Source organism: Eurytemora carolleeae, unplaced genomic scaffold (genome assembly GCF_000591075.1).
Source record: "Eurytemora carolleeae unplaced genomic scaffold, Eaff_2.0 scaffold312, whole genome shotgun sequence".
Taxonomy (NCBI): Eukaryota; Metazoa; Arthropoda; class Copepoda; order Calanoida; family Temoridae; genus Eurytemora; species Eurytemora carolleeae.
In genome coordinates, this window is record NW_019396208.1 from 16,596 (window position 1) to 32,354 (window position 15,759).

Sequence of the window (15,759 nt, forward strand, 5' to 3'; positions counted from 1 at the left end):
CGCCATGAGCCTCTCAGATTTGCTATGCAGCACCGAGCCTCCGCTATGGAATACAAATTCTATACTAAAACTTCAAAAGGTTGTTATGCGAAAAGAAAGATATTAAAAAACCAAATTCGAAAATGAATTAGATTTGAGTTAAATTCTTTATTTTAAGAATTTTGTTTATTTTTTATTAATTTAGATAATTCTAAAAAAAAAAAATAGTACTAAAAGATTTGTATAACATAAATAGTTTTTCAAAAAGTTATCGCTTAAATCAAAGATTTTAACCAAATCGAATTAATTTAATAATTTGTTTTCTTAATATTTTCCTTTTCCATAGCGGAGGCTCGGTGCTGCACCGCAAATCAGGGAGGCTCATGGCGGCCAGGGTTTCCTTCCCACGCTGGGTGCGGTCTACAGAGATCTTCACCAAGGAGAGAAGTAGAACTTGGGTTTAAAGGGGCAGTTAGCGTAATTTTAAGTTTCCCTTTAGTTTTTAATGTCGTGTCTGATTAACAACGGTATCCTCAAATTTTCTGGTTTCAATGAGGATTTACGTTGCTGAGACAATAAAGGAAATCGTCAAAATGCAACAGATAAAAAAGACGATATACTCGAAGAGTCATTTTAAAATTACGATTACAGACACTCTGGGATTATCCATCGGGGACAATTACAAAAGTAACATTTTATTTTTTTTATATTTTAAATGTTTTGTAGTTATAGTACCTTTTAACAACAATACAGACATATATATTTTCGACTCTATAGCTATTACACAGAAACTACTTAATTAGCTTGAAAACTAAGGCAGTAGAGACCTTTATGCCAAATTTAGCATGCTTCAAACATAAAACTTCGGGTGCAGTTATAATAGGGGGAGAGGGGGGCTGGGAGTGGGTTTAGCAGAGGGGTCCCTTAAAGGTGAAAAGTGGAGGGGTAGGAATGGTGAAGGAAGTAAGTAAGGGGTTGGAGGTGCAAAACGGATAACATAAAGTAGAATTATAGTTTAAAAAGTAGGAAAGAAAAAAACACAAATATTTCAAATTTTTAAAACATTTTAATGTTATTTTGATATAGAAGAATCGTTATTATGTTTGGATGCTGACAACCATGTATTGTCCAATATATAAAGTAAACAAATAAACAGAAAAACATCCATTCATAGGAATTCTTTAGTACAATTAGAATTAAATAAAATAAATTAATAGAAATTTATCAATGAAATAAAAAAAAGTAAATACATGGTAAGTAGGTGCAGTGTTAAAATTAGATCTTACGAAAGTATTATTATTATGATTATTATTATTATTATTATAACTGAATCACGAATATTAAAGAAAATTTACAACTTATTCACGATTCTTTTAATAAAATATGATTTGCACTTTTGTAACTTAACATCTTCCCCCCCCCTCTCATACCCCTATTCATATACATAAATATCCCCCTTAAAAAAAAACCTAGCTCTATGCACCCAATACACCTATTCATGCAGATTTTGGCATATCTTAAATTTTGACTACATCTATATATATAAATTAGCCAAATTCCATTGGATACTTGAAATGTTTTTCGGCAATTTTACTATCTACGTACCAACAAAAATATATTTTACTATCTACGTACCAACAAAAATATATTTTAAAGAAAAAAACCCTAACAGGAATTGAGCTTTTGCAACCAACTCAAATTTTCTAATTCCTATATCTTTGCAACCTGATGGTGTAAACCTTTGATATTTGAAGAAGGGTTGTAAATCCAATCAAGCGAAATATTTTAACGACAAAAAAATAAATGTATTTTATCAAATAAATTCATCCATTGTATTTAAGGATTTCAACTCTTATTTTTTCCATATCTCTTTATATAAAGAATTTATGTTATAAATATGCAATTTTTAAAATAAAAATCAAATTACTTTAGTCTGATATTACAGCCAAGCTTGATAAATTCCAATAAAAATATCAAAAAATCTGTCACCATGAAGTTTATAAAGTTAAACCCAGGTTTATGGAGAGAAAATCAGTTTATATTCAAAGTAGATTTATTTTAATTTATAGTAAGGGTAGAAAAAAAGCTTAAAAAATACTCTGCTGTCAATTTTTTTTTTAGAAAAGAATGTTGGGTTCAGACTCCCCCCCCCTTCTCTCTTCCTTATATAGCCTAATTCTCTTCTTATCTCCCCCCCACTGCTCTCTTCATTCCGATCTTAGACCATTGTTGCACATTCTTCAAAGATTATTTGCAAAAAGTTTTCAAGCACTAACAATATTTCACTATCTTAGCAAGTTAGCATAAGCAAAAATAACAAAAATTTTTTTTTTTGATTTTTGCGAAGAATTATTATACCTGCGCTAGATTAAGTTGACCCAACTGATTGTATGAATTGGAGTTAGACTGAGGAGTAAGATGATTAACCAAATTATCACTGGGCGGGGGGTGTCCAGGGTATCCTGACGTATAATTAGGAAACCCTGTGATAGGAAACCCTGTTGAAGGAAACCCTGGTCCACGCCCGGATGAACGATAACGATCTTTTCGATCCGGGCTCAAGGTTCGGGATTGCTCCGGTTGCTCTGGCCTTGGTCCGACATCTGTCCGAACTCCCTGCTCAAGTCTGCTACTGGAGACATGACGGGAATGTGGAGCTAACCCGTTCTCAACCCGTCGAACCTGACTTCTGCTCCTTCGCTCCATACTGGGGTTTAATTACACTTGCTTCACAATCCAGCTCATTTTATTGGAGCAGCAGATGTGTGGAGTGATCGGATGTGTTTGAAAACTAAACAATTTTCAATATTATGTTAGACATAGGTCGAGATTGAGATGCAGGGATCACGGAGGTGCAAGGTTGGATTTGAACAGGATAGTTTAGCTCCAGGTTCTGGGTTTACAGTTTAATCTAGGAGCTTAGGATGGATCTACGAGTTTATAAGTTTCTCCTAGAGTTTGGAACTCTGCTCAACAAACTTGGCATCTTAGCTTAAACCAGGTTATTTGTAAGATTCTGCCCCAGGGTTCACAATTCATACCAGAGATTCCACACCTGAACCCTTAACCCTTCTCTAGGTCTAACCACAACCCTGATACAAATTTACCGTTCTCACTGATATCCAGCCTTACTAATTGTAACAAACCAACTATTATCACTGATAAATTTAAAATTAAGGTTTTTTAATCATTATACGCGCGTTGTTCTTGCGTGCGTAGCTCTGCTCAACTGTTGAACCTGCTACAGAGAGGATCAGGCGCGCGTCCACCCGTCCCGGCCTAGTGGAGAAACCAGGAGTAGTGTGAGAGGGGGAAGAGAGGGGAGGAGGGGGTAAACCAGTTTTTAGAATCAGTCAGACACCGGCTCTAGCATGGTTCACTGCTCTCTCTACACAGAAGATGACCCAACACCACCCCCTCTCCCCAATGTCCCCCCCCCATATTCATGTAATTATCTAAACAACACAATCTTTATCAGAGATTAAAATCTTAGTTTCTCCTGCCCTTGTAACAACACATCTCTTATATTCATAATAATTATTGATAAACACTGTTGCTTTTTGACAAGCAAGCTAGAATATATAAAAGCATGTTTCTAATGATATGTTGACAGTTTAAAAATGTATCTAATCATATCAAATTAGACCATCACGACATAGAGAGAATGGGGGGGGGGTAGCGAAGCATTGACATTTCAGAAATTATAATTTTTCGATTTTTTATTGTTTAACAATTTTCAACATAATCTGGGTCTACTGGGTAGATGTTTCACAGCTTTAATCAATAAAATCAAAAATATATTATCTAAAATATATAATATCTAAAAGTCTATAAACTGACAACCCCCGTCATAGAAAAATTAATGTTTCAAATAATTTTTGACTCAGCATGCTATGATATTGTTGTGCACAATTTGTTCTTAAACATTTTACAGATGTTTAAACTTAAATTATTCAGAAAAAACTGGAACTTTATTAGCTTATTAGTGTTTGTGTATCCACCATTATAAATACCCTGTATTTGAATTTATCTCTACATTAATCCCTCTGATCTCAGCCTGCCACAGATCACCTGACAATCTCCTTCCTTCCAATCAACTCCTTACCTATCCAAAAACATAACTTGATGTGTGTAACCAATCAGTATAGTTAACTAACTTCGTGCCAACCACTCAAAACAACCTACCCTGGTTAGGCGGGTCCAAACTACATAGTAAATTGTTATTGCTTATTTGTAATATCTGATGCTTTGTAGTTGAATAAAAATATGAATAAATAAGAAAAAAATGTTTTTATTTAAAATGTTTACAGAGCTGTGTAACGCCAAACTTACTGCTGAATATGTAAACAAACAAAAAGCTGATTTGGTGTTTAATTTTGAGCTAAGTCTGAAATGTATATTAAACTAATAAAAAAAAATATTTTTATTTTTGGCATCATTTCTGAATCCTGAATCAATGCTATAATCGAACTCAGACCAAATCTGACATTCAGGTCGTCAATAAAATATCATCCTTTAGGTGTAACCTTGTGTAGAAATCTGTGAGGACATAAAAAAGCAAAACTTGTTTTTGCTGTAAGCCTGTATTTACATTAAATGTTTTTATGGAGGAAGGCTCAATTCGGAGAAACCCCAGTCTTATTTAAAAATGCAAATTGGAATATTTGACGGAAAGTACAATAAAATAAATTTATAAGGTTTCCAACATAATTTCTGTGGACAAAATATTATCTGAAAGTGAGGGAAAGAGCAAAGTGAATTTAGCAAAGGTATGAAAAATAAAAAATAAAAAGGGAATCAAATAACAAGATAATTTTTATTGTAACATCTTGTCGTGTAAATTTGATTTATAGAATACTAACTTGTCAAGAATGTATCCTGGATTTTATGACAAAATTAATCTTGCATCATGCATCCTTTGCTTTATACTGTATCCAGTATTCTCTATCCTGTATCCAGTATTCTCTATCCTGTATCCAGTAGTCCCTGTATCCCCCTGTAGTCCCTGTATGCCCCTGTATCCCCTGTATCCCCCTGTAGTCCCTGTAGCTCCTTGTATCCCGCTGTATCCCCCTATAGTCACTGTATCCACATGAAGCCCCTGTATCCCCTGTAGTCCCTGTATCCCCCCTGTAGTCCCTGTATCCCCTGTAGCCCCTGTATCCCCTGTATCCCCCTGTAGTCCCTGTAGCTCCTTGTATCCCGCTGTATCCCCCTATAGTCACTGTATCCACATGAAGCCCCTGTATCCCCTGTAGCCCCTGTATCCCCCCTCCCCATGTAGTCCCTGTATCCCCCTGTAGTCCCTGTATCCCCCTGTAGTCCCTGTAGTCCCTGTATCCCCCTGTAGTCAATGTATTCTGTTCTTTATAATTTCCTGGATCTAATTTCAAATCCCTGCACTCTGGGGTGAATTTTAATATTAAACCTTTTATTGTAATTTAACACACAGGCACACATACTTGACACATACATAGACTAGATACTAGACACTAGCACTAGACAATAGACACTAGACACTATACACTAGACACTAGACACTAGACACTAGACACTAAACACTAGACACTAGACACTAGACACTAGACACTAGCCACTAAACACTAGACACTAGACACTAGACACTAGACACTATACACTAGACACTAGACACTAGAACTAGACACTAGACACTAGACACTAGACACTAGACAATAGACACTAGACACTAGACATTAGACATTAGAGACACTAGACACTAGACACTAGACACTAGACACTAGACACTAGACACTAGACAATAGACACTAGACACTAGACACTAGACACTAAACACTTGACACTAGACACTAGACACTAGACACTAGACACTAGACAATGTTTAACAGACTTTAAACACTAGACAGTGAAAACTAGACTCTAGACGTACTTGACACTCGACACTAGACAATTGACACCAAACACAAGACACTCGACCCTATAAGACACTAAACACTAAACATTCGACACTACCTAGATACTCGACACTCGGCAGTAGACACTCGAGACTCGACATTCGACACTAGCCACTAGAAAGTAGACACTACTGGATAGTGGATATGCAAAATTTTAAACATAAAAAAATATCTTCATACATCATACTTGCATTAACTTAACAGCCACTTTAAATCAGGCAGTAAAGAGTAAATTAAAATGCAAAAAAAAATAATTAACTTACAGGGAGTTTTCGCGAAAAATGAAAGGGGGTATAGGCTTACGGCGAAAAATAAGCGCTTTTGATCGCTACTAATCTTACGTCTACCTGTTGCGTCAGTAAGGAGAAAATGGTTAAAAACGACTCATACCGAAGAAAGTAGCGTCCATACAAACTCAGAAAGATGAAACATTCAACTCAGATCGTAAAAATCATTTAGATATTACAACCAATAATCATCGATTATTTTTCTACGCATTCGTATATAGTTTATATTTCATAATATTTTTAATTTTTCATGATCTGAGAGTTATTTTTGAAAACATTTATTCCTGTTTCAAGAATTTTTGATAATGAAGACGACATTTTCATATTTTCCAGGAATGTTCAAAAGTCCAGCGCCAGCGAAAAATTATTTTAAAAAAAAAAAATCAAAAATATTATGAAATATTTACTATATACGAATGCGTCGAAAAATAGTCGAGGACTAATGGTATTGAATGAATTTGGAATTAAATTGATTATTTTACGATCTGAGTTGAATGTTGCAACATTTTGAATTTGTATGGACGATACGTTCTGCGGTATGAGTCGTTTTTAACAATTTTGTCCCTAGACACGCAACAGATTGAAGTAAGATTACTAGCGATCAAAAGCGATTATTTTTCGCCGGTAGTCTATACCCCCTTTCATTTTTTCGAGAACACTTTTTTTAAATTATTTGAACCTTCTTAGTTCTAGGGTATAAATTTTGGATTAAAAGAAATTTAAAAATAGGGAAAAATACCAAAATGGAAAACTGTATAAATGAAAAATGTATCTAAAAAGTTCCCTGCCTTGAAATGAATATTAATGAGCACGTATTGCCAATGGGAAAATTCGGGGTGCTTAAAATTCATTAATTTTTTCTTAGTAAAAACTTTTCTTTTTCGTGATTTAAAAAGTAAAATTATCCCATAGTTACAGGAGCAATTGTTATGTCTTTAAAATGGAGAATTTATTATTTTTTAAACTCAATTTTGTGCTTATCCTAGACCATCTCTCTACATTCTATCAATCAATAAACAAGTTCAACTTAATATCTTTATTTTAATATCTTTATTTTAATATCTAAACATGATTCTTAATTTTCTGTAGATTAAAATTTTCACATAGTTCTGGAAAGCATTAGCATTTTTTTAAATTTCAGCAATATAACAGTCGCGTTTATCTAATTTTTATTTTTAATTTTCCTGGACGAATTCGAGTAATAAATCCCTCCATTTATGAAGTTGCATTCACAACGGTACCTTTAATAGCTTTGTCTGAACTATATTGCCTGAGCTGTCCCTTTTTCTCTCCTTTATATTTAATTATTTTCCATTGTGGTTCCTCTATAAAAGTGATTTGAGGCTTTGTCAGAATTAAACAGATTTCAAGAGAGAAAAACAAAGTTTATCTCTAAATCAATTATCGTATACCAGGGTTAAAGGGTACCTTTGTTAATCGGGCATACCCCTCTTGAAATGGAGTATTACTGGAAACTACAACGACGCAGTCCCTTTTAGAGAGATCCAAATATTATGTTACTGTAAATGCATGTAAAGTACATTTCAAGTATAAAGAGAATAATAAACAAAGTACTATAAATCTCTGTTTGTTTTTTTGGATGTCCAATCATAACTCATGAACCCCTACACCGATTTGCCCCAATTTTGACTTGGGAACTTGGGAGAACCACAGTTACGTTCTTATCTTGGTTTTGGGATTCCAAATTGAGTGGGTCGACTTTTACAGGGAAAAATTGCTAAAATCGTAATTTACGACCATGCGCGGGTAAACGGTGTGAGTTACTATGAGTACCCTGGACAACCCTGGGTTCCCAAGCTATAGTAAGTATATATAGTGCGACCAGACAATGAACTGCGCCAAATAAAAAAAAAACTTAAGTCACATGTTTGCAAATACAGGATAATCGAGAATTAACATTTGCCACGAATTTAATAACATGTTTCTAAATTAAGTCTTTTTGCCTTGATGATTTGGCAAATAAAGAAACAAGTTTGTAGTTGCAGGAAATCATGAATGTAAGGAAACACACAATATATAATCTGTACAGTCGTCTCTTAAATCTCATCCTTTATGGGTAACCCTGTATTTTTCATCTTTTCTTGTGCACATATTTACTCCTTCTGTCCAATATTTTAGGATCTCAACTAAAGATGGGCATTTTTTGCTTTCTAAGATTCAAGGTTTATTAAACATACATTAAAAATATACAGTGCTTAACGGGGATGTTTCGTATGCAAAATTGGTGGAGGGAGACCGTGAGTAAATTTTATCGTCTTTTGAGATGAAAATGCACAATTTTTTTGCGAAAACTTCGTAGAGCGGGTCGTTATTTTACCAATTGTTCCGATGAACGTCAAGTAACTTAACGTCCCTGTGTTGGTGAATCATGGGTCGGTAATGTTGGTAAAAGATTCATCAAAACGTAACCAATCGTTTTTATTTAATCGTTTTAACCTGCTATTTTAATATCAGCGTAAAAATTTAGCAAAATGTACTGAAAGCAACCTTATAGAGAATGCACTTTTGAATTTTAATAAACGCCTCAGATTCTTGGGAAATTTTTAAAAAGAATCCTTGAATGTATAAAGAAAAAAACGATGTGCCCATCTGTAGTCTGGACCCAGGGCTGAGCGGACATTTTAAGGAATTTTAATGTTTTCACCTAAACAGTTTAACCGACATTTCATTCCTCAACCCTTCACTTGAATAAATCCATATGCAAAGTTGGTCAGAATTGAGTAACCTCAAAAAATTCAAGAATGTTAAAAAATGGTTTTACAATTATTAATGAATTTATATATGTAAATTGTAGAATTGAATAGGAATCTAAGATACAAAATATAAATATATTTTAATGATATAATACATGTAGATTGTAGACATGTGTGTGTTTATAATGATACATATATAATCTACAAGCTACATAGATTAGATATGATTGAGCTTTATCATGAAATATTTAGCTTTACATGAAGAAACAAATAAGAAGCCTGACTTCGGGCGGTTAGATAGATATAAGGAAGATAGATAGATAGATAGATAAATAGATAGATAGATAGATAGATAGATAAATAGATAGATAGATAGATAGATAGATAAATAGATAGATAGATAGATAGATAGATTTATTTAGAAATACACACATAGAAGGAATGCCACAATTTCAATTGTTAATGCCGACAACTTTAAATGGCCATTGCATATACATGCAGATATAAGCTGAAAGGTTTCTAGGTTGGACACAACCATCCAACGGACGAAAAATATTGATAGTTTCTATTTAGTAAGATTGAAAATATTCGATGGACATATACAACTATAAAAATAATAAATCCAACTTTTTGAAAGATATTGATAGATGTGATTAGCGATATAGAATACTAACTTGGGAAGCCAGCGCTGCCAAGGTTACAAAAAGTTACTTTTGCCGTTTACCCGCATTGGAACGATTTTACCAGGAAACTAATTTTCGCTATTAATGCCGACCTATTCAACTTTGAATCTCAAAACTAAACTAAGAACATTCTCGTAGGTCTCCCGATTTCCCCATTCAAAATTTGAAGCAAATCGGTTATGTTCGGACAAAACAAACAAACAGACAGACAAACAGAGATTACAACTTTTTTTTATATATATATATATATAGAAGATATTCAAGAAATTGTTTTGAACAATCCAAATGTTAGTCCCCGAGTACAAATTAGAAAATCTGGGAATCTGTAATCGAAATTGTCGGAACAGAGATGTCGTTCCTAAAAATTGATGAAATGGAGCAGCTTACAAAAATGGATATTGTACATATTTTCAAAAGTGAGACAGGATGCTGCAGAGAAGAGCAAACCATTTGTACTGACTATACTGACTACTGTTTGTTAAAAAATAAATCAATTTATCTAATTAAACAATGTTTTCATTTATGTTACGAGAGGAAAATATTTCTACAGAAACCTGACATTTAGTTAATTATAGAACAGTCCCGGGTTACCCAAAGACTTTGCTAATTGTAATTAGCAAAGTCTTTGGGGTTACCTGGTTAGAATGCAGATCATGAACGATGAGTTCGATCTTATTATTCGTAATTGTGTCCATGACTAAGGAAATTAGTTCTAATCCCTATAACTCTGCCACCCGATGTTGAAGACCTTTGAAATCTAAACGCTAATAACTATTTACAACACTGTTATTTTGTTCGCAGTGTTGATTAAGTTTTTGGACAGAAAGCTCTGTATCGAGAAGGTTAAGGCCTTTTTAAATCAAATTTGTCCCAAGCTTTAGCTCGGGACAAAATAGAATCTAAAAGGCGAGAACCTTCGAGATATAGAGAAAATTTAAGTTCAAGAACCAAAATAATAGTGTTATAGGTAATTTTATGAAATGTTTGTGTACTTGTCTTATTTCAATGCTCTTTCTAGATCAAATAAGCTTTGAAACAAAGCAGAAGTCAAAATATAAAGTTGATTTCAATTTTATTTTCATTTCAATTTAAAAAAAAATATTTTGGAAATATCCTAATTTTTTTGGAGAAAATCTGGGAACCAATCAAAACTTCATAGCACATGTGCTATATTGTACAGCTAATTTAACTTTATAGCACGATGATTACTTTATTGCACGTTCATTATGAAATTCACGATGAAGTGAGGAAGAATGATAAAGTACACTATAGTTATATAAAAACGTACGAGGTCGAAAGGTCACACTGATAACCTTCAGTGTAATAAAGTTCTGTGTATCATATTGAGATTAAAGCGAATCACAAGTTTTGTATGCTTTGAAATAATTTCTACAAACGCATTATATGTAAAAAAAATATTTCCTACAATACATGATATTCGAGAAAATAAAATATATAGAATACTCAAATAGATAGTATGTAATAAAAAGTATACGGGGTATTGAAATAAAGCAATACAGATATATAATGAAAGAGCATTCGAGGAAAAAGTAAACTATTAATTAAAAACTACAGAACATTAAACAAAAAGATTTTTTAAAATTTGAAAGTTGTGAATATGAAATATCCAAAATGTCGTCTATTTACCTTTTTCGTTCTATATCCTTGCAGCCGTCTGGTGCTGGTCCGGGATTTACTAAATAAAATGATATTTTAGAATTTTTGAAAAATTAAAAAAAAAAATTTTTTTTATGTCCACCTGTTCGATTTGATTGATCGTTTGCTGGCTCGACCGCTACCACGTTTACTTGCTCTTCCACTAGACACATTATATTATTATTATTTTGAGGTGGCTCGGACGAGAAAATGAGAAGACTGTGGCTCGGACGAGAAATTGTTGTGGTTGGCCTTCCTCCCCTCCTTAAACCCACACTTTTACTTTCTCAGAGACATTTTACGATTTTAATATTTTCTTAAATTTGAAATCAACCCTTTTCTAGGTTGACATTTTGGAAAATGCCCTGAGGTAAATGGTCAATTGGGAGATTTTATTATGGAAAATGCATGCATTAAGACAAATGTCATTTTTAAAGTTACACTGATGCAGCATATTGACCGTATTATACACAATATCAATTGTTACATAATATAAATGAAATATATATATTGTTGATTTTAAAATTAGATTTTTTTATACATGAAGTTATAACATGGGGTTAGCCTTTAACATATGGTGTACGGAATATTTTTGGTTTTTATTCTTAAAATCATCCTGTATATCATTAAAAGTCTAAATTTCCAACAGACGACAAAATTCTAAATTCAGATTGTAAATCATATTAAGAGTTTTAGTTAAAGCTAAATAAATAACATTTAGTTTGAACGCGCCTTATTCACAAACTGTCCTAAAACGTCGGGATAAAATGCAAACAAACCCTATTCCCTTGTTTTGAGTTTGTTTATTTTTGGAAGAATTGAACTCTATATTTGTGATATTCGCTGCGGCGACCTGAAGATAGTCTTTAACATGGAGTGCAAATAAGAAATGTCATTTTTTATTTATTAATTTTTCAGATTTCCTTCTTTGTTATTGTAACTTTATTCTAAAAAGTTTTTGTGATATTTTATCTATTGAACTTGAACTGATCGAATCTTTCAGTCCTTTTATTTTTGAAAGTATTCGAAAGCAGACCACATTTTGAAATTCCTTAACCAAGATGTTTTAATGCTATTATTTCTGAAAATTCTTAAATCAAGTATTCAACATGTAGTTGGCTATATGACAAAAGGTATAAGCTTTAAATGACCGTTCACTTATTTGGATAATTTCATGGTAAACTAATTGGCCCGTTAGCTATTTATTGGTATTAGTCTTACTTTTTAAAGACAACTGTGGTCTGAGAAAAAGCCGATTTATCATTCAGAATTCCAGCGCAATGGTATGACACCTTTGCATGAGAGAGGGAACGCCTGGACGCAAGGAGCCTCCACTATGCAAACACGAGCCTCCCAGATTTGCTAGGCAGACTTAGCCTCCGCTATGCAGACCAAGCCTCCGCTATGCAGACCGTGCCTCTGCTATGCAGTAAACGAGCCTCCGCCATACAGCAAAGCTTTTTTTAAATCTTTGTTTTTAAGTGTAATGAAAAATTTTAAATTTTTTTTGACGTAGCCATGGCGTAAGAATTTTACTAGAAATTAGAGTTATAATTATTGATTGTCATGATTAGAAATATATAATGACTCATAAAGTGGTTTATAAGATTTATACTGAAACTTTAAACATTTCTTACGCAGAAATGAAGATATTTGGAGAAATATTTCTAGAGTAAAATTTAGTTTGTTTCGTTGTAATCTTTGATTTAAAAAATACATTTTTTGAAAATGTTAAGACTGAAATAATTGATACTTTCTAGATTTAATTTAAACTACAAAAAAGGATCGCTTAAATCAAAGATTTTAAAAGATTAAATGCAATTCAATTAAATTTTTTTCTATTAATATTCTATATACCACTTTATTAGTCATAGTTAGGCACTATTTATGAAAATTGATAAATACTTCTAATCTTCGAGAAACCTCTCATGCCACTATGTTGAAAAATTAAAAAAAAAAACTTTTTTTAAACCTAAAAAACACAAGTTTAACAACACTTTCTGTATTATACAGGCGCATTTTGATTCATGCGCATGCTCATTTCTGCAAAGCAGAGGCTCGGTCTCTCTGCGTAGCAAATCTGGGAGGCTCTTTTCTGCATAGCGGAGGCTCATGGCGTCCGAGGGTTCCCTGCCTCTTTGCATAGACATTATTTGATCTTGATGCTTTTTGTCATAGTCATGAACTTTTAAAAATTTTAAATATGAAATCAAATTGTAGTATCTATAAATAGTTAATTTTAGATATCTTTATTTTTTTTTCAAAATTATATGAAATTTGTCTATTTTTAAAATATACTTATTTTAAACATTTGACAGTTTGATACGTTTTCCCTACTTCCTCAGGAATCCCCGTGATTTATTGAAGAGTTGGAATCTAGGAACCAGTTTGTCTAATAGAGAAAATCGTCTTTGCATAAACGTGTTAATTTGTCAAATTATTTTTAAACACAAAAAAACAATAATTTCTTTCTAATTCTAAAATTAAAAGTTTTATATTTTATTATATAATGGCTCACATATAATGTAATTAAATTATAATAATTTTAGATTTTATTGGCCTCTTGTTAGATGTTTCCGAAAAAATGTTTAAATTTTTCTAGGTTGGATAAAATTAGCAAACTTTAGTTTTAGAAATACAATTTAAAGGATATTGATAATAATAATAATGTATATTTTAAAATAGTTCACAGGTTAAATGATAACAATATATGTACAAATTATGGTCATCGGATAAAAGCAGTGATTGCAAATTTACAATTACAGACGCTAGTTTGCGGACTAGAAAGCTGTGATGAATAAGTGATGAATATCGTGAATTTTTGTAGAGCCGCCTTATATTTAAATATTATATATATTATATTAAATATTAGGATTGAGAAAGCCCAATAATACCTGTATTTGCTAGCTCTGTAGCTCGATCTCTTGAACTTATCTCTATCCCGCTTTATTCCGAAAAAACTTGAAATACTCATGATAGCTGGGAGATCTCGATTGAACGTGATTAATTTGGGGGATTTTATCAAACTACTGGCTTCAGGAATATACCTCCTCATCTACAGGGGGAGTCATAATTAACAAACAATAAAACTACGAAAAAAAGTATATTTTTTTTTAATATTTAAAAAATTTTAAAAATTATGGCAAAAAAGATGATAGATAAACAATACAAATCTTGATCAATAACATTTTCCCAGACACACCCTGTATAGTAAGTTTATACTTTTGATAGTGTAGTAATTGTGCTAGTGGTTTAGATAGGTAGATTACATAATGAGATCAACGTGTAACTTTATACTTAACCTTTTATATGTGCATTCAAATATTTGTAATATGTTAGAATTGAATAGGAATAGGAATATTAATGGGAAATATTTATTACACAGGGTGTCCCAAAAAGCATGAAAATTCAGTGACGAATTGGATATCGTCTTTGTTATGAATTAGCATTGTAATACCTAATTTCAAAAGCCATAATATTACTATGTCTGCTAGAGTTTTTTTTATGAAAAGGGTAAAAGACTGTAAAGATGTGTCTATAATGTCTCCGCAAGATGAACAGTGAAGACGGATAAGTTTACTCTGTTTGTATACTGCAATTTTCTCGTTTTACTAAGTACAACCGTGTTACCGTATGCAGTCAAAACATAAACAAACAAATTGTGAACATAGCAGACGAAACTCTTACAGATCACAGCTTTCTCAGAAGGTATCATCATACTAAATCAAAGAATTATTTAAAAAGACGATATCTAATTCGTCACTGAATTCCCATGTTTATTGGGACACACTGTATTTGTCAAATTTTTTATTAATTGAAAATATTTCATTAAAAAATTAACAAATTTCCTATATTGATAGAACATGGTTTGTTAACAAATTATAATGATGATAATAATATTCATTTCCTGAACTAAACTTGTTTCATTGTTTCAAAATAAAGAGTTTCAATTGTTGATATTTCTATATTGATTATAGACAAAGATAATATATATATAGATATGCAGGCAGGTATAAATTTAGAGGTCTTGAGAAAATGTGCAAACAGCACCATCTCTGTCGTACGCATGGCATTTTATCCTCTGGATTGATGCTAATTTATCACTTTGTTTATGCGTGATAACACTAAATGCGTACTATAGTATCAACAATGTATACTGCATATTGTACTTAATGAAACAAATTAATCAATGCAAATAAAACTGAGGTAGGAATTTGACTAGACAAAGTTTAAATGTGCAAGTTGTACTGAATGGCATACGTAAATTAACGCAATTTAAATAAAAATTATGACTATAAAAGTACATCGAGTCTAGGACAAATTACAACTGATCTGATCATAACATAAGCAAAACGCGTACTGTATGTTTGTGTTACCTTGAAATTTAATTTTATTGGTCAAACAGGTCCAGATAGCAACACTTGAACTATAGAGGATGCAATACGCGTACTGTATGTTTATATAACACAAATGCGTATTTCCTACAGATAGCAGCAAGGGGAGAAAG

The 15,759-nt window shown here is 32.4% G+C and overlaps 1 protein-coding gene across 1 annotated transcript in view; it reads right to left on the bottom strand.

Moving 5' to 3' along the window:
• LOC111698218 (tight junction protein ZO-2) overlaps positions 1–14,286 on the bottom strand; it is a gene marked incomplete at its 3' end in the record, with an annotated part of 30,767 nt that extends 16,481 nt beyond the window's left edge. The window contains 3 exon segments of the mRNA XM_023468499.1: positions 11,244–11,292; positions 11,356–11,415; positions 14,147–14,286. Coding sequence (XP_023324267.1) covers positions 11,244–11,292; positions 11,356–11,415; positions 14,147–14,226 — 189 coding nt within the window.
• Between the last annotated feature and the right edge of the window lie 1,473 nt (positions 14,287–15,759).